The 20,170-nt window shown below is 43.3% G+C and overlaps 1 protein-coding gene across 1 annotated transcript in view; it reads right to left on the bottom strand.

Moving 5' to 3' along the window:
- Positions 1 to 1,218: 1,218 nt before the first annotated feature.
- Positions 1,219 to 20,170, bottom strand: part of Nr2c1 (nuclear receptor subfamily 2 group C member 1) — a 57,869-nt gene continuing 38,917 nt past the window's right edge. Inside the window, exons 10-14 of the mRNA XM_051172891.1 lie at positions 17,271 to 17,392; positions 8,009 to 8,148; positions 6,537 to 6,674; positions 4,020 to 4,125; positions 1,219 to 1,620 (exon numbers count right to left, since the gene is read on the bottom strand). Of these exons, the coding sequence (XP_051028848.1) occupies positions 1,446 to 1,620; positions 4,020 to 4,125; positions 6,537 to 6,674; positions 8,009 to 8,148; positions 17,271 to 17,392 (681 nt within the window). The 3' untranslated portion in view covers positions 1,219 to 1,445. The remainder of the gene's footprint in view (positions 1,621 to 4,019; positions 4,126 to 6,536; positions 6,675 to 8,008; positions 8,149 to 17,270; positions 17,393 to 20,170) is intronic.

Below are 20,170 nucleotides of genomic sequence, written 5' to 3'. Positions count from 1 at the left end.
TGGAGGAAGGGGAGGAGGGGAGAAAGAGATGAGCTAGGGAGACAGATAATAGGGAGGGGGAGGGGGAGGAGAGAGAATATCAACAAACAGATGACTAGGTTTACCAAAGGGATTCAGTGTGAAGTCAGCACACAGAATTGATGCTTGTCACATTGATGTGAAAGACTGAGGAGTCTAAGATGCGTTCACTGTAGCAAATAACGAAACTTCAGGTTGTAGCAGGCCTCTTCTACTTTGCAGTGCAGTGAAAAAATAAAAATAGTGCATATCCTTTGACAAGTTATCAATTGCTTTGATTATTTAGCTCACCTTGGAACTATGTTGGCTTTGATAATTTCATTACTTAACAAACTGGGTGGGTCTTTTTAAGTGACCTAAGAAAAATGGCTAACGGCCAGAGTAAGGTGGAGAAGCTGAACCCCACGTGAGAAGCGGCCAGGTGCTTCCTGTGGAATGGAAAAGCAATTCTGTTAATAAGCATCCTAAAATACTAACACATCCCAGGCTCAGTCTCGGTTGTGTTTAAAACACAGTAGACACCCAATTTTTTAAAAAAAGTTTATTTATTATTATTACATATACAGTACTCTGCCTGCATGTACACCTTCACACCAAAAGAGGGCCAATCAGATCACATTATAGTTGGGTGTGAGCCACCATGTAGTTTCTGGGAATCGAACTCATGACCTCTGGAAGAGCAGTCAGTGCTCTTAACCTCTGAGCCATCTTTCCAGCCCCATAAACCCGAAATTTTAAAACAAGATCCCCATCTTAGTTTCAAGGCTAATTTTCTACTACAATGAATAAAAGTGCTCATAAGTAATAATATACAACACTAAAAAAATTACAAATGGCTTGTGTCTCATTGCCAGCAATGAGAGTATTATATGCTAAAGGGCACCTTGATATTTATAAAAGCCAAAAATATATATTCATTTCTCACTTCCCATAGTTCTAATATTATCGTTATATAACTGAGCATAAAATAATCTTTGGATCTGGTAGCTAAAATGATTACATTATGGAAGAATAAGAATAAGTTCCTGCTTAGGCATCTCATCATTACAGTGTATTAGGTCAATGGAATTAAACAGGAAGAGAACACAATTCAAGGGAGGAAAATGACTGGTTTATTTGTTTTATAAAATAGAATGAGACAGCTTAGTGTAGATGGTGAGGAGGAGACTGGCTCGGGCGTCATCTTCACCAAAACCAGACTCCTACCATTTCGTATTCATCCCCATAGGACAGACAGGGAAGTCTGATTCCCGACCCCTGGCTGGTCATTTAAATTCTTCCTAAGGAATCCAAAAGAAAAATACTTTCAGTTTTGGTTACTCTTAAAGTTAATATTTGCAGGTGCCCTGGAAGCAACAGTTCCATTTGGTTTCCTGTGTCCCAAGGAGGGACAGTAAACTCAGTTCATAGCAACATGACCTCAGCTTTCAAAGGCTGTGACCGATTATTTGAGAGTTGTAATCTGCAGGCTCCATTTTTAAGATATGTGGGATGACACTGTCAATCCGTACGTTCCCAATGAGACCTTTGAAGAACAATTCTTCAGTGATGGTGGCGCTCATCAGTCTCAAGGCCGGCAGTCGGAGAAGTAATTTAGACAGCCTGAGAGCGGAAATGGAGAAAAGCATCCATGTAAAATAGCAAAGATCAAAATTTCAAAACCTAAAAGCAGAATTTTACGTTGTCAAGGCTTAGAGTGGTGCGACAGGGGCCAGTACACTATTGCGATCTGCACAGGACAGCCATGCTCTGAGCTGTGACCCATACTGTCCACGCTTGGCTGCAAGAGCCATGGAACTACATCATTAAAGCATGAGTTAGTGTCACTCAAGAACAGCTTCCCAACTCATTTCAGATGGTAAGAGCAATGCTTTATGTTATCAGAACACAGGAGGTCCAAAAGCTCTTTTCTTTCGAAAATATATACACAACCCAGACATAATAGACACACACATACACATAGACAAACACACATAGATACACAGACACATATATACACACAAACACACACATACAGACACATACACACACATAGACAAACACATAGACACAGACATATACACACAGACACAGACATATATACACACATACACATAGACACACAGACATATATACACACAGACAGACACACATATATACACAAACACACATAGACACACACACACAGGATACACACAGGCACACAGACACACCGACACACACACACACATGATCCTAGAAATGGTATAACAGGCAACTGATCTTATTACAATGAGCATGGACATGGAAAACAGTCATTGGGCTAAAACAGTGACCCAGTTGCCCCTAGTTAGAGGTAAGTGTCACTTCCTCCAGGCCTTCCCACAGAGACGTGGAGTGGCTGCTTCCAGTCTAACTCCGTGTTTGGGAGAAAGTTCGTGAAGGGAGGATTGTCAGCTTGTGAAAACTGCTGCTCAGGGGTAACAACTTTTAACTAAGTAGGAATGTAAGAAACCAAGAGAGCATCCTTACTCTCGTGCTTTGGGTGGCCAGGAAGTAAAATAAGAGTTACATGAAAACAGACACTGAACGAAACACGTGACACCTGAGGTGCCTACCAACAGATAAACACATGAGTAGTCTGCACAACGTGGGTGTGCTGGGCAGAGGGGTGACGCAATCGAAGGTGGGACAAAATAAGAGAATGTGACATCTCATCTGCTACTCAGAACAGCGTGGAATTTAGGATGCAGGAGGAACTTCTGGAATTCCTTATTTAATATTTTTGGCTGGAGACTGACCATAGGGAACCGAAGCTTTGCATGGAGAAGCCTACTACAATCTTGAGACGTGGTAGTGTTATCATAGGGAAAGTGAACCGCCGACGTTAAACCCAACAAGCACGGCACCGTACTCCTATCTCCTCCACCTATCGTCCTTCCTCCAGAGGTGGGTGGCTGGTTTTTATAAAAGTAAGAAAAGAAAATTCCCTTCCACCCCAGAGAACACTAGCAAGAAATAACTTGGAAGAATTATATGCTACTTTTCAAAATTAATTATATGTCAGTTTAAGGGTGTTTTAATTTGTCATTTTCTTCTTTTTACTAATTCAATTATTTCATCTGAAAAATTGGGCTCCACAGCTCAACTCCCCAGGCAAAGCGGGGCTCTGGCAATCCTGCGTCTTTGAGCTAGTTTCTCACCCTGTCTGTTTAAAGCCATGGTTCTCAAACTTCCTATTGCTGTGACCCTTTGACCCCCAACCATAAAATTATTTTTGTTGTTACTTCCTAACTGTAATCTTGCTACTGGTATCAATCATGATGCAAAAATCTCTGTTTTCTGACGGTCTTAGGTGACCTCAGTGAAAGGGTCAATAGATAACCCTCCCCAAAGGGGTCACAACCCATAGGTTGAGAACCACTGATTGAAAGTAAGACCTCATTAGCATGCGATGCCTGTTAACAGCTGGTTTGTTCCCTCTGTGCTGGGGGCCGAATGCTGAGCCCTGCACTAACCTAAAGCCCTGGAACCTCCTTCATCGGCGGTGATGAGGCATACGCTAAGCTGTAATGACAGTCACAGTATGGCCTTCAGTAGCATTAACTATTTCAAAGGTCATGGTTGACTAAAACATTACATTACTCTTTTTTTTTTTTTTTCGAGACAGGGTTTCTCTGTGTAGCCTTGGCCATCCTGGACTCACTTTGTAGACCAGGCTGGCCTCGAACTCACAGCGATCCACCTGCTGGGATTAAAGGCATGCGCCACCACGCCCGGCTCATTACATTACTCTTAAAATGGGAAAAAAAAAAAAAAAAAAAAAAAAAAAAGGATAGAACAGATTTACGGCAAAGCTTTTAGGCCAGGTATGGTGGCGCCTGTCTGTGTGTAGTCCCAGCAGTCTGGAGGCAGAGGCAGGGGAGTCAGGGTTGAAGGCTACCCTTGGCTACATGTAAATTCAAGGCAAGCGATATGAGACCTGATCTCGAAACAAACACAAATTCTTTAAATTAATCGCATTAGTTGTAACCTAGATGTACCTGTAGGTGTCCTCTGGATAGGTCCTTGTGATATAATCCTGGAATTCCACATAAGCCTTTTCCTGGAATTTCTCAATCAGCTCCATATTCTCCAGGCCTGGGTGATCTAAGCATAAAAGAATATAGTTATTCTAGTCTTGAATGCACAGTTAATAATTCAGGGAACGTGGAGACAGAGGGTGGAGGAACAAACGGTCCATTCAACACAGAAGTCCCACTTACAGTGTTTTGCGCCTTTATTCTCTCAGTAGTTACTGAATACAGAACCAACACCATGTTGGGGCCGGAAGAAACTATTTTAATACGTAATAAATAAAAGCCATTCCACTGTGTGTTACCAATATGATTTTTTTTTTCCTCAAAAGTGTTGGAATGGCTTGTTTTGTTTTTACCATTTTGCTTTGTCTGTTTGTTTGTTGTTTTTGTTTTTGGAGACAGGGTTTCTCTGTGTAGCCCTGGCTGTCCTGGAACTCACTCTGTAGACCAGGCTGGCCTTGAACTCACAGAGATCCAGCTGCCTCTGCCTCCTGAGTGCTGAGATTAAAGGCGTGCGCCACCACCACCTAACACCATTTTGCTTTTAACAGCAGAAAATTACCAAAAATTAAAAGACTAAATTTAAAAGCACCCATAATCCATCAAATATTTTACAGGTTACATTTTTCAAGGAGCCTTCCCAGATATAGCCAAGTTTAAGAGTGCTTATGAGATCATGAATTATAGACACTTTTATTTCTATTAGAAAAACCATAACACAGGAACATGAAATAACTTACAAAATATTTTGATAGTCATATTTCACAAGTAGAAATATTTAAAAACCTTCGTCAACGTATATCTAATTTCTCAATTTTACCTAAAAAAAAGTGAAATTGGCAAACTGGCTGTGCTAAAACAGAGACATGCTTGGGCTTGAAGTGGATCTCGGTGGTAGAGCTATTGCCTGTCCTGTACAAGGTCCTATGCGGGATGCCAGTGCCACAAACAGAAAAAAACAGAAAGGAGCAAAACCGGAAGTACAGATGATTAGCTTCCTGGGAAGCACTCGGCCTGCACTCTGTGTAGCCCTGGCTGTCCTGGACTTGCTCTGTAAACCAGGCTGGCCTTGAACTCACAGCAATCCACCTACCTCTGCCTCCCGAGTGCTTGGAATTACAGGCATGCGCCACCACGCCTGGCTTCAGTTCTTTCTTTCTACCATGTGGATTCCAGGGATTGGAACTCAGGCTATCAGGTTTGGTAGCAAGCACCTTCACTGGCTGAGCCATTTCACCAGTCTCATTTATTTTCTCTTTCTTTATTTCTTTTCTTTCTGTTTCTTTGTTTCCTTCTTTTTTCTTTCTATCTATCTTTCTCTTCAAGACAGGATTTCTCTGGACTTGCTTTGTAGACCAGGCTGGCCTTGAACTCACATCAATCTGCCTGCCTCGGCCTCCCAGAGGTCTGGGATTGTAGCTGTGTGCCATCACACCTGGCTTTCTTTCTTTTTTCTTTTTCTTTTTCTTTTTTTTTTTTTTGGTTTTTCGAGACAGGGTTTCTCTGTGTAGCCGTGGCTGTCCTGGACTCACTTTGTAGACCAGGCTGGCCTCGAACTCACAGCTATCCGCCTGCCTCTGCCTCCCGAGTGCTGGGATTAAAGGCGTGCGCCACCACGCCCGGCCCTTTCTTTTTTTCTTAAGTGTTGTTTTTGAGCCAGGGCCTCATTTAACCAAAGTTGGCCTCAGAGTTCCTGTGTACCCTTGAATCCTCATCACGTTGCTTCTACTTACCAAGCACTTAGACTAAAGACATATCTCACCAAGCCAGGCTTCAATCATTTTTTGATGGCTAACTATATAGTATCGCCTTTTTGGCTACTGTCACTAGTGCCAACACAAACATTCACTTATGCTGCACTTTGTGCGCATGTGTGCGTGTGTGTGTGCGCACGCATGCGCGCGCGCCTGTGTGTGTGTGTGTCTGTTTGTGTAGGCCAGAGGGAGCGGCCAAGCATCTTTCTTCTGCCTTTACATTGTGAGACAGGGTCTCTCACTGAATGCATTGATCTTGTAGGCTGAAAGGCCAATGAGCTCCAGAGATCTGCCTATCACACTGCCACTCCCCAGCACTGGGTTTGCAGGTACACACTACTGTGCCTGGCTTTTTATATCGGTGTAGGGGATTCAAGCTCAGGTCCCTGTGGTTGCATGGCGTGTTCTTCACCCCCTGAACTATTTTCCCAGCCTTCCTGTGTTTAACGTTTGAAGCATTGCTGAACTCTTATGCCCGGCAACTGCACCATTTCGCATTCCTGCCTACTGTGGGTGAGAGCTCCAATTTCTCCGTATCATCAAATACTTTAAATGAGACACTTGAGTATCTGAGGCAGAAGACTGCTAAGAGTTCAGGCTGGGCCTGGGCTACATAGGCAATATTGGCCTTACCAGGGCTACATGGCCGAGAGAGACCCTATCTCAAAAGTGCAAACACGACTACGTAAGGGATAAACAGAAGACCAACTGTGTGCTTATTATATACCTGGACTGAAGAGCACTATTGCCTTCAGGTAGGCGTATTCGTATCCGTCGATGCAGAGCTTAACCATGCTGTTACAAAACTCCTGCAACTTGAAGATGTGCTCCATCAATGACTTTCTCCTTTCTGGTGACATTTTATCTTTAAAACACAAAACAAACACACACTTACTTCTAATTGTCATCTAAAATGTTTGGCCCTTTTCATGCACCTTCACTCCTCTTCAATATGGAATGGGTTATGGGGTGTTGAAGGCAGAGGAAGACACTGATATGTTGTCTTGAGAAAAATAAATACCAACCAAAAGTACAAAACCAACAAAAACAATGAAAAATAGAATGTCTAAGTAACTAAAAATAGTGACTACTGTATACATTACTTCTGAGCTAAAGGCTATTATGTGCATTGGTGTGGGGGTGTCAGATCTCTTGGAACTAGAATTACAGGCAGTTGTGAATTGCCATGTGGGTGCTGGGAATTGAACCTGGGTCCTTTGGAATAGCAGACAGTGCTATAACCTCTGAGCCATCTCTCAAGCCCTTAGTGATACATTTTCAACGTGTGTTAAAGTTCCTTATTACCTACTTCCTCAGATGAAGCATCTAGAAAAAAAAAAGTATGCAGTCTCTTTTGTTTTAAAGAAGCCTTTTGAAGCTGGGCATGGTGACACATGTATACATGCCTTAAATCTGAGAGCTCAGGAGGCAGAGGCAGGGGACCTCTAGGATGCCTCAAGACAGCCTGGTGTGTACAGTGAGACTATGTCTGCATAAAGGTCTGCCTATGTAGCCCATGACGGCCTTGAACTTCTGCCTTCCTAGACTAGTCTTCCTGGTGCCACTGAGCCCAGCGTGGCCCCATTCTCTTAAGATGAAACAATAGATCCTATGTGACGATCCCAAAACCAGCTCATCCTGTGACCCTGGGGGTTATTAGGAAAAGGTACAGTTCTGGCACTGGGAGAGAAGTACACACATATTCTCTACCTACGTGCAGATCTATGTGGACTTTTTCATGATGTGGGCGTGGTTTGTACCTGCCAAAATCCATGTTGGAATTTGGTTGCTAAGGGAGCGGGTTGGGAGGCAAGCCTTGTACAAGGGAGAGGGATTCACGGCTCCCTCACAAGGTTAGACTCATTCCCGTTAGAAGCAAGTTTGGATTCTTTGGTGCATGGGCATGCATTCTCTCTCTCCTAGAGACACTGCTTGCTAACCCACCCTCAGGTATTATATTTTGGTGGCCAACACTGACTACTGAGCCTTTCACACTTAGTCACACTAGCCTTCATGGTGTTTTCCTCATTTAAAAATATATTGAATGATTAATGGATTTATCACAAGGTTACGATTGCTCAGAGTAAAAAGGTAAAACATTAACACAGTCATCAGGCTATCTAACTTTGGCCATAACATTTTGTAGAGCTGAAGACTCCGAGTTAGGGCCCTGAGAACGTAATAAAGGTGTGCTCTTACCTTGCTGAAGACTACTGTGAAGACAATTGACAAATGTAGCTAATATAGTTGCTACATTCATCACTTGCCAGCATTGAGCAAGACCAAGTGTGAAGAGTTCATTCCAATACGCTTTTACCAATGATATGCTGTTTTCTTGCCTAGTAAAAACAGAAACAAAAGCATACATCAGATATAAACTTCACCCTGATTGAGGCTCTTAAAAAAAATACCAAATTACAACTAGTTTAAAAGACCCATGGGCATACATTTGACAGAGTCCATGAAGAGTGCCATGAAATCTGAATCTCAGCTAGCTCACTAACAATCAGCCAGTTTATAACAATGGCTACAGTAAGATTTACAGTATGCCAAATAGAGAAGATTCTGACCTTTGCCAATACAAAAAGGTGATATGTACCTGACGTGACCATTACACACTGTATGAGTGTGGAAATGACACACTGTTCTCCATAGGCATTTCTATGAATCGATTGTCAATAAGAATATATTGAAAAAAAAATTAAATGAATAGGCTATGACATATGCCAGGCACTGGTGAAATGGGAATTGGCGTGGTGGATTAAGTCTGCCTATGAAAGAGAAAGGTCACATAAATGTGTAGCTTTGGATATTTTATATAAGTGTTATATAAAAATATACATATGAATACACACACACGCACATATAGTTAGTTTCAGTTAACTAAAATTCCACTTGTTATGAGGAAGATGCAAGAAAAAGGGAAGGCCAGGAGACAGGACTGAGGCAATGACATTCAATAATTTGAAGAAAGATGGGCGGTAATTTTAAAGACATTTATATGCATGTGTATGTGATTGTCTGTATATGCCATGTGTGCATGTGTGTGTTTGCGTGTACATGTGTGTTTGCACGTGTGTATGTGTGGTGTGTGCATGTATGTGTTGCATGTGCATGTGCGTGTGTGTGTGTGTCTGTGTGTGTGTAAGTGTGGTTGGTGTGAAATGTGCATGTGTGTCCTCAGAGGCCAGAAGAGAGCACTGGACCCCTGGAGCGGGTATTACAGGCCACTGAGAGCCTGTTGCGGATGTCAGGAATCAACCTCAAGTTCTCTACAAAAGCAGCAAGTTCTCTTAAACATGGAGACATCTCCGCAGCTCCAGGAGATAACTTTTAAAGCACAAAAATGCTGGGCTAAGCTTGCAATCCCAGCAGTCAAGAGGTGGAGGCAAGAGGATCATGGGTTCAAGGGCATTACAGTGGTTGGAAGAGAGCCTAGGCTACATGAAACACTGCCTCAAAAATCCAGAGACTAGGGGCTGGATAGAGATGGCTCAGAGGTTGAGAGCACTGGCTGCTCCTCCAAAGGTCCTGAGATCAATTCCCAGCAACCACAGGGTGGCTTACAACCATCTATAATGAGATCTGGTGCCCTCTTCTGGTGTGCTGTCAGGCAAAACACTGTATATATAATGATAAATAAATAAATTGGAAAAAAAAAAAAAAAAAAAAAAAAAAGCCAGAGACTAGAAAGCAAGCCTTGCAGCAATAAGGGACAACTCCAGCAAGCTTGAAACAGGGGTACAATGGTTAATGTTCCTGTCAGTGCCACCACGAGTCCCTCATCATGATGGACAATATCATTAAACTGACGGGCCAGAAGGAAACCTTCCTCCTTAAGCTGCCTTTGTCAGAGCAATGAGAAAAGTAGCGAGGTGAGAAAGGCAACAGTCAGTGTTCAGTGGCTTGCCGGATGCATTTTTGAGTGTGGCCCCGCCTTCTCTGAATGTTCTTTCTCCACTTGATTTTCCAGTTAACAAACCCAGCCCACTCATGCTCTAAGGACTACATAGGAGCTTTTCCTCTTGTGCTGCTGAGGATAAAACACTGGCCCCAGGGCCATGAAACATACCTCTAGTCCCAGGAGTTGCAGTTATATATTTATTGATTGGTTTTTGTTTGAGTTAGAGTTTCACTATGGAGAGCCCCCCCATGGTTCGGGATCATAGGACTCTGGCCTTGGCCTCCCTAGTGCTAGGATTGTAGGCATGCACTGTGATATCTGGCTTCAGAGCTTGTTTCTTGGAAGAAATGCCCTCTTATAACATGTCTCTCTCTGTCTAGTCGCCTTTGGTGCTTTACCCACCCATCCAGTCAAAGTTTATACAGATTTCACAGTTTTCTGGTTTGTTGTGTAGGGGTCTGTTTGCCACACTACCCAAAGGTAAAAATTCTCTTATGAATTTCTGCATGGCAGTGAAGACCTCAAAATACATGGCAGATAGAAAACAAACAAACAAACAAACAAACAGGATTTTTTTTTTTGTTTATTTGTTTTGTATCCTTGAGGACATAGAATAGGCAGAAGTAAGGACTTTAAAAAGACAGTCAGAGAAGATATGGTTGTGGGTCTTTTCACAAGAAAAAAAATTCAAGTGAATCCTATATATTTTATTATAAGATAATTAAATTATACCAGGTGCAGTGGCGCACGCCTGTAACCCTAGCACTTGGGGAGGCAGAGGCAAACAGATCTCTGTTAGTTTGAAGCCAGCCTCGTCAATAAAGGGAGTCAAGGACAACGAAGGCTACACAGAGAAATTCTATCTCGAAGAAGCAAAAAGCAAAAAGAAAGAAAGAAAGAAATAGAAAAAAAGGAAAACTAAACTATAAGATTTCTTTCCTTTCTCCAAAGAGATCCGAGTTAGTACAAACATGCTGCTAAGAAACAAGCTCCTCCCGATGACTGCACACACATTACTTCCTTCTCGAAAATGCCACAAGGTGTCTGTGAGATGGCAGGAAGGTGAAAGTGCTTGCCGCCAAGCCGGGCCACCTGACGGTCCCCAGGACCCACATGGAAGAAGGAAAGAATTGACAACCACAAGTTGTCCTCTGACCTTCACGTGTGTGCCGTGCCAAACACAAAAGAAACTAAAATATAATTTAAAAAGAAACTTGCAACTTGCTGCACGTGGTGCATATAAGTGAACTCAGCGCATGCACATCGATGAAAAACATAATAAAAGACACCGAGACTAGCACTGCCTGAGAGCATACAGCGTACACGGACATGGCAGCGCATGTGGGTGCACAAAGCACGTGGGAGGCCGAGGACGGTGAGAGTAAGAGGTTGGTTGGCCTGGGCTGCACAATGAGTTCCCGGCTAGTCTGTGCTACAGTGTGAGATGTCACAAAAAACAAAAGAAAACAAAAACAACAACAACAAAAAACCAAAAAAAAAAACAAAAGAAAACAAAAACAAAAAACTCAGCAACAACAACAAAAACAGCAAAAAGCCAAGAGTTTACACGGAAGTTTTGCCTCCTGGGAATTACAAGGGTAAGATTTTTACCTCAGTATTTGGGGAGGATGGTCCTGCCATCAGAAGATACTTAGCTATGAAGTGAACTTAAGAGCAAAGCTCAAATGTAAAAAAAAAAAAAAAACCTCCAGTATTTTTAAACTTTCACACGTAAAATAATGGAGAGAGATCCATCCCAGTTAAAGGCAAGGAAAATCAGAAGACAATGTGTTCAGTTGTCAGAAAGGGTAAGATCCAGAATCAAGAACAGTGATGAAGAAAAGAGTACCGTCGGTCCACTGCTGAGGTAGCTTCCGGGAACAGTGTCTAGCAATATCAGAGCTCACGTGCAGAAGATATAAGACACCGCAATTCCACTGGGAAGGACCTATTATGTGAAATACACGTTGACAAAGTGTGCTTGGTGGCCCTGCGTAGAATATGAAAGCTGGCAACAGCCCAACTGTCTATCGATAGAGATGAGCGTGTAAGCTGTACCACTCCCATAAAGCCGGCAGCCATTAGGAAAATGGGAATTTATATGTGTGAATTGAGAAATGTGTAATGTGGCAATCAAGGGAAAGAACACGATGCGTCAGTATGTGGGGGGTGTTCGGATGGTCAATGACCATGGCCTGGGAAGAGCTGGCAGGGCACTGAACCACTAGCGATGGGATTATTTCTGCAGGGGTTTTGATTTATTCTGTACTTTAGGATCACTTGAGGCACGAAAAAGAGGCAAAAGCAAACCAGCTTTCATCTTAACCCCTGATTATGAAGTTTTAAAAGGAAAACAGCGAACCAAAGTAGTTAAAATGGCAGTTTGAATAAGAACAGCTCCATAGGCTCACATGTTTAATACTTGGTCTCCAATAGGTAGAATTGTTTAGGAAGGATTAGGGGCGGTGGCTGTGCTGGCGGAGCTGTGTCACAGGGCTTAAAGCTTAAAAGAGCCAAGCCATTCCCAGGCTTTCTCTCCACCTCTTGTGTGAGGTTCAGATGCATACCTGCCTGCTAGTGGAATGCTTTCCAACATCATGGCCACTGACGCTAAACCCTCTGAAAATATAAGACACCCCCACCCTTCCCTGAAAAAAACCTTTTTCTTCAATAAGTTGACTTGGTCATGGCGTTTTATCATGGCAATAGAAAAGTCACTAGGACACATAGCAAATACAGGAAAGTAAAAATAACTGGGAAAAAAAAAAAATCAGAGCTGGTCTTTGCTATTGGAAACACCTGGACCTCCTAGAGAAGGCTCGGAGAACAGCTTAGATTCAGTGCGGAGGATGAGAAATGTTGAAACAAGTAGCTGACCAGGATAATTGAGAGTAAAACAGCAGGAAGTCAAAGGGTTAATCATAGAAATCAAGTACAGGACTTCTGTTGGGGGTTGGCCTAATGAGATGTATTCTGATGCTAATTACTGGCTCCCAAAATCTAATGGTTGCCCTGACAAGCAAATTTGGACTACCCCAAAAACTGCTGTGTAAAACCTTGCCTCCTTGTTTGCATGGCAAAGAGAGAATCTTTAGAAGGAGAAGCAGTCAGGTACCAGAGGAGGAGGAGGAAGGAGAAGGAGGAAGGAGGAGGAGAAGGAGGAGGAAGGAGGAGGAGGAGAAGGAGGAGGAGGAGCAGGAAGGAGGAAGAAGGAGGAGGAAGGAGGGGGAGAAAGAGAAGGAGGAGGAGGAGGGAGGAGGAGGAAGGAGGAGGAGGAAGGGAGGAGGAGGAAGGAGGAGGAGGGGAAGAGGGTCTCCATGGTACAGAAAAGAGCCACATGAGCCTAGAGAAGGAACTCTGAAGTTCCACATGAAAGAAATGACCCGATGATGGGAGATAGCCCGGATAGGAATTGTTACAACAGATGGCATGGGATGGAGGCTGAGATGTAACAGAAGGTAGCTTAGGAGTTAATATCTGCCATGGCCCATGTGAAAAGGCTAGTCTAAAAAATACCAGGTGTCTCTTTCTTTATTGATTGTGACAGCGGGTTAACTAATGCCACTGTAACAATTATAAGCCTAAAAATAAGCATCTATTAGGGCATACTTTTAAACCGACAACAACAGACATCCACCCAAGTTTATTCAAAACAGGCAGGGATAGGGTGCAAGACTGCAGTCTCAGCACTTGGGAAGCTGACACAAGAGGAGAGAGAGTTCAAGGCCAACCTGAGCTACATAGTGAGTCTGAGGCTATCCTAGAATCAGGGCACGTTTGCTGACAGAATTTTTCTGTTAATAAATAAATAACTACTACAGTTACCTTGTAGTACTTACTTTGAAAATCTCTTTCTTCTGAGAAGCCAAAGGAACGGACAGAAAAATGGATTTAAACTATCTATGCAGGTCCCAGACAGCCCCACAAGTATTAACAACAAAAGCTTTATGTTGGCCAAGTTACCTATGACCGAGGCCAACCCAACCGTTTAGCTTCCACATCAATACACCCAATGCCTTAACCACGCCCCCATTTGTTTGAGCTAAATCCATAGTTCTTAGATAAAATCAACAATATGTAATAAACCCACCAAATGGCATGGTTTCAAGCCACCAGGTCACAGAAGACACTGCACTGTTAACACAAGCCTGGCAGCTTTACTTTGAGGTGTAGAGTTAACGACAGCTTCTGTGACTTATAACATCTGTTGTGGCAAATGATGGTGGCCTGGAAGTTTTGATTCTAAGGGTCCAGGCAGAGTTGGGTATGACAGCCCATGCCTGCGATCCCAGCACCTAGGAGAGTGAAGACAGGAGGACTGCCATGAGTCTGAGGTCAGCCTGGGCAGGAGAGGCCGAGGGAGGTAACTGGGTGGCTGAAAGCACTCATGCTGAGCTGACAGCGTGAGCTTGGTCCTTGAAACTAGGAGAGAATCGGCTTCCATGTTTGCCTTGTAATACATGTGCCCCTCCACACACTCACACATGCACATGTATACGCACGGCACACAGCAGCACATCTACACACATGTATACACATACACAATATGCATACACACGTATGCACAGGCACAGCACACAGCAGCACATTAACACACACAAATAGATGTTTAAAAAAAAAGAAAAGAAAAAAAAACCAATACCCCTGCTGGTGTCCACATTCTAGGCAAATGACACTAAATAATCCCCAGTTTCTTAATCTGCTGAACTGTGGGGCCATTCACCTAAATCATGTGGAATGACTTTCCTACCCATTAAGCTGCAGATTTTTTTTTCCCCTGAGACAGGATTACTCTGTGTAGCCTTGGCTGTCCAGGACTCACTTTGTAGGCCAGGCTGGCCTTGAACTCACAGTGATCCACCTGCCTCTGCCTCCCTGAGTGCTGGCATTAAAGGCGAGTGCCACCATACCCTGGCTAAACTACAGATCTTAAACAGAAAATCAACATATAGAAGGCCTTTCAAAATACAGTGTCACTAACTAGCCTCCACCCCCTAGGTCACTGGAGCAAAGGTGCCTGACTGCCGTTGTTGTCTGTGCCTCTCTGTGGACAATTTCTGTATCCAGCCAGGAAAATGCAGCCCCCACATCAGGCAGATTTAGAACAGCCTGTATCTCCATACAACAGATTTTCCCACCATTAGACTCCCGCTCTTATCTGGTTAAGTCAACACATGAAAAGGATTTACAGATTATCTAGGCAGAGATAAGAAGTACGGAGTTTACACAGAAGCTAATGGCCTGCATTGTTAGCTCAACAGCTATTCTAATTAAGAGCCCTGTGGCAGCAGCACAGAAACAGATTTCCAATATAGACCACAGAGGAAAGTGGCTGCTGCTATAAAATTAATTATTCAGTAAGCAGAAAGCTCAGCTCTTGTCTTAGTTTCTTCAATGGCTCGGCTGTTGCCATGCAATAAGCAAAGAGTAATTAAAAACAACGCTGGTGTGACTAATTGACACAGTTCCCATTATACCTCCAACTTTTTTTTTTTTTTTTTAATTTTTTAAAAACTAAATTACTAGGTAGTTTATTCTGGGAAAAAAAAAACTCTAGGTTGCTTTTCTGGGCTGAAAGTGTCAGTTATGAGCTTGGCCATGGCACTTAATGCTGAAGACATAGTAAGACATGAGTATGTTAATGTTTTAAACCACATTTTAACTTATTTCTTTTTTGCTTATAAAGATTTGTTTATTTGTTTATTATGTATACAATGCTCTGCCTGCATGTACACCTGCAGGCCAGAAGAGGGCATCAGATCACATTATAGATGGAGGGAGGCACCATGTGGTTGCTGGGAATAGAATTTAAGACCTCTGGCATCTGAGCCATCTCTCCAGCGCAATTTTTTTTTTCCCTTAAAACTATTGAAATGTTACTAAAAGCTGAATATTATTGAGACAAGAGGGGAAGCGTCATTCAAAGGTTCCAGACTTTAAATCGGACCGCTGATTCGCTAGTCACCAAATGGTGGTATCACCAATTTGAAGTCGGGGCTCATGCGCCTCTTAGTTATATAGTGAAAGCAATTTATAGCAATAGGAAGGGGGAGTTGTTCCCATGTGTCAAGTGGGAAAACAAATGAGCGGGCTGGGAAAGCGAGTGGTTATAAAATCAGACTGAATACTCGGGGTGCTGTGCGTAAACTAGAACTCACTGACGACAGGCTTGGCTGGTTCACTATTGCTGGTATCACGATTACTGGTGCCTATAACTTTAGACAAAGGTTCTCGGACTTTCGTAACTTGATTTCTTAGAGGAGATCACTTCCATTTCATCTGGTTGCTTCAGAACAGAAATGCAGATGTGGTCCATCACAGTTGGAGCAATTTTTAAAATGGTCGTTGGAGGTTGGCATTTTTTTGTTCCCTTTTTTGGAGAGGAAACTAGATCCCTGGGAAACAATCACCTCTAATTTTAAACATAACCATGTAAGCAAATGCAGATCACTACTGCCAAGCCCGGGAGGAATACTGAGACAGGTTGTTGGGGGTTTGGGGGTGGGGAGGTCCGGGGGGGACAGACAACAACTACCCAACAGGAGTATCCAGCCTTTGGACACTGCAATGCACAGAGTTCAAAGATAGAATCATCAAATTACAATAAATAAATGAAATATATTACAAAAACCCTATGCTGCTATATGATCTTAAAAATTTTTTTTTATTTAATTTTAACTTATGTGCATTGGTGTGAGGGTGTCAGATCTTGGAGTTACAGACAGTTGTGAGCTGCCATGTGGTTGCTGGGAATTGAACTCGGGACCTTTGGAAGAGCAGACAGTGCTCTTAACCACTGAGCCAACTCTCCAGCCCTGCTATATGATCTTATGCTGCAATTATAGCCGCCCTTGGGTATATGTGGCCCATGGCCGTGAGGCTGGGCATACCTGAGTTCTCGTACATTCCTATCTTTTAAGATGCATGCATGTGTGCTTCGCTGGCATGTGTGTCTGTGCACCATGGGCATGCCTGGTGCCAGCAGCAGAGTCAGAGAGAAAAGGCATTGAATGCCCTGAACCTGCACTTAAGAAAGTTGTCACCACACACAGACAACACACCTTAATATGAGTTTTTAAAATTTAAAATATTAATATAATTTTACATTTAAAAATAAATTAAGTAACTTTATGAAATTAAAAAAAAAAAAAAAAGGCTGTGAGCCACCAGGTGGGTGCTGGCAACGGAACCAGGGCCTTCTGCAAGAGCAGATGGTGCTCTTAACCCCTGTGCCTCTCTCAAAGTCCAAACACTGCTTTCACTGAGTTAACCGAAGGCAGCTAGCTGTTGCCGATACTGGCCACAATTTGTCCTCTCCACTTACCCAGACTTTTAACTTGTTCAAACTCTAAAACACAGCTACTCTTCCACACAAGAACTAATAGAGAACTGTAGTTAGCTACCATGAATTGTCAAATAAATAGAATAGCAGACCATTTTTTTTTTTTACTGTAATAACAGAGTCTCCCCGAATAAAGTTCTTGTTTAGATACATGTGTCCCATTTAAAAAAAAAAAAAAAATCACATTTATATGCAAGGACGTCAAAAACACTCACCCTAGCGCCTGGAAAGAAGGGATGGAAAGTGCCCAGTGCATCGACAAGAACAGCAGTCTGGAGGCCGACTCCCCAATGTAGTGCACATTCAGGTACTCGGGCATAGGAGAAGGCATGGTGAGCTAGCGTGAACAGGGATCAGGGTAAATCATCTCATGACTTACAGTTCTACAATTATCAGTTCTTTGAAAACCTTGACTATAAATATAACGCATCGTATAGGGGTCCTGTATCCTCGCCTACAAGACCTGGTATGGGGCTGATCCAAGCCGCTGGGGTATCATAAGAGTTGCTTAGGAGGAAGGAGCACATCGTAAGTTCTGTCAACGTACTATCCGGGCAAATCGACTCTCGCCTAATGGCTATCAGACATGGTCTGATTTACTTCATGAAGTTACTATCTTGGGGCGTCAATGTGCTTTCTTTTCCTCTCCCTTCTCTACTGATGGGACACAATCACAGTCCTGGATGCTGAAGGGCCCTTCTGTTACCCTGGCGGCAGAGACAGCAGAGTGGTGAGTGTGAAGCAGGTCCTGCTGGTGCCAACAGAGGAAAGCATGCTCCCAACTACTGGGCATGATGTGGGCATGATGAAGGCCTGACGCAGGCAGAAAAAACCATGGGAACCAGGGCTTAATGCTGACACTCCTTCAGAACTTCACAAAGCAAGTGTGTGCAGTAGGGCCCCAGCCTAAAATAATGTTACAAAGGCATGTTAAAAAAAAAAAAAAAAAAAGGTCAAGCCAGGCATGGTGGCGCACACCTTTAATCCCAGCACTAGGGAGGCAGAGGCAGGTGCATCCCTGTGAGTTCCAGGCCAGCCTGGTCTACAAAGCCAGTCCAGGACAGCCAAGGCTCCACCGAGAGACCCTGGCTCAAAAAAAAAAAAAAAAAAGTTCTACGGGAAAACTGTGTTCATAGGCAAGTAACTCAAAGGCTATTTTACTATAAACAAATAAGTTTGATTATAAGTTTGTGTTGTTATAAACAAACAACTGTAAAAGTAATATCCAGTTTGACTTGAGATAGTTACTTTTAAGTGTCTGACCACAGTGAAAATAAATCCTCTCATCAAAATATTTCTGAAAGCATCCTTAAAACCTTTTTTTAAAAGATGTATTTATTTATTATTATGTATACACTGTTCTGCCTGCATGTACACCTACAGGCCAGATGAAGGCATCAGATCACATTATAGATGGCTGGGAGCCACCATGTGGTTGCTGGGAATTGAACTCAGGACCTGTGGAAGAGTAGACGGTGCTCTTAACCTCTGAGCCATCTCTCCAGCCCCAGCATCCTTAAAATCTTAAGGCAAGCTGCAATTACTACATGTGACATATGGAAGAACCACTTTTCCTGTTTTGAAGCAACAGTACTGACCTCAGTGAGGACCAGGGAAATGGGGACTCACTGTGACTGACAGGCCAGAGCAGAGGGAATCTGGCTGTTAATCTACCAAAATTGGAAAACTGAGTTGCATCTGTGACCTTAAACATTGTTGAGCAGCCCTAGTCCAAAACCAGAGAAACTAGGAACCATTTTGGGGATCAGTACTTGGGTGTTTCAGACATTATCACATGTTGGGCTTTGGGAATCAGCAGGGTTCAACCACGAACAACTCTGAATGTCCACCCCCAAATCTGAGAAACTGCAAAATCTGCACACTTCTGGTCCTGGGTACTGTTTCTAAATCTATTCTACAAAAATGCTTACACCTACACAGAAAAGTCATAGGCAAGGAGAGCCAATGTAGCTCTGCTTCTAACGGTGACGTTAAATGCTGGGGACCACTCAAACTTCCATCACTAGCAAAAAGAATAACGTCCACTGTAGAATATCTTAGGAAAAGCCAGGCATGGTGGCACACGTCTTTAATCCCAGTACTTGGGAGGCAGAGGCAGCCTGGTCTACAAAGCAAGTCCAGGACAGGAAAAAAAAAAAAAAAAAAAATCTGCCAGCAGTAGTCCAGATTGGGAGGATGAGGCAGGAGGACCACGACCTTGACATTGAGGCCAGTCTGGGCTATGCAGCAAGTACTAAGCAGTCTGGGCTACAGACTATTTGCTCTAAAACAAAACAAGACAGAACAAAAGCCTCACAGACATCTAGGTAGGAAAAAAAAAAAAAAGCAAAATAAAAGGTACATGACCCAGTTTCTGCTGAAGAGAGTACCTCAGGACACAGGAAGAAGGGCAGGGCAGGGAGACTCCCAACAGGGAACAGCAGCTGCCTGTGGGCGGGGCGGGGCTGCGTAGCTGCACCGAGTGTATTTTTCTTTCCCTGTGTGTGTTCCTGTGTGCATGTGCGCACACGCACACATGGGAGTGCAAGGGTCAAGGGCAGGCTGGAGGACAGCGCCATTCCTAACACATCACACCGTTCAACTTCTTTTGTGGGGAAAGAGCCTCCCACTGGCCTGGAGCTCAAGTTTAGGCTGGCTGGCTGGCTAGGGGACCCCAGAGAAGCTGGTCTCTGTGTCCACACAGCTGAGATTACAAGCAGGTGGCAGCATGGCCGGCTCTGTTGGTTTACTTAACATGGGTTCTGGGATCCAATTTCAGGCCCTTGTGCGTGGGAGGCTTTACTGGTTGAGCCACCTTTCCAACTCCCAGTAGTGAGATTTCCTAGGGGATTAATATACAGCTTTGATCACGTTCTCAAAAGTAGCTATGATACCAAACAGATCAAAGAGTTTTCACCAATAAAATACAAAAGTTCTCTTTAAATGTCAGATGAAGTATAAAAAACAAGGGCTGGAAAGATGGCTCATTGCTTAAGAGTAGAGGTGGCTCAATTAGAGGGCCCAGGTTAATTCCCAGTGTCCATATTGTGGCTAACAACTTCTATAACTCCAATGGCAAGGGATCTGATGCCCTCTTCTGGCCTCCAAGGGCACT

This window comes from Acomys russatus, chromosome 31 (genome assembly GCF_903995435.1).
Source record: "Acomys russatus chromosome 31, mAcoRus1.1, whole genome shotgun sequence".
In the NCBI taxonomy this organism is placed as follows: domain Eukaryota; kingdom Metazoa; phylum Chordata; class Mammalia; order Rodentia; family Muridae; genus Acomys; species Acomys russatus.
The sequence above is the reverse complement of the archived record's forward strand: the minus strand, read 5'-3'. Positions and strand labels throughout refer to the sequence as shown.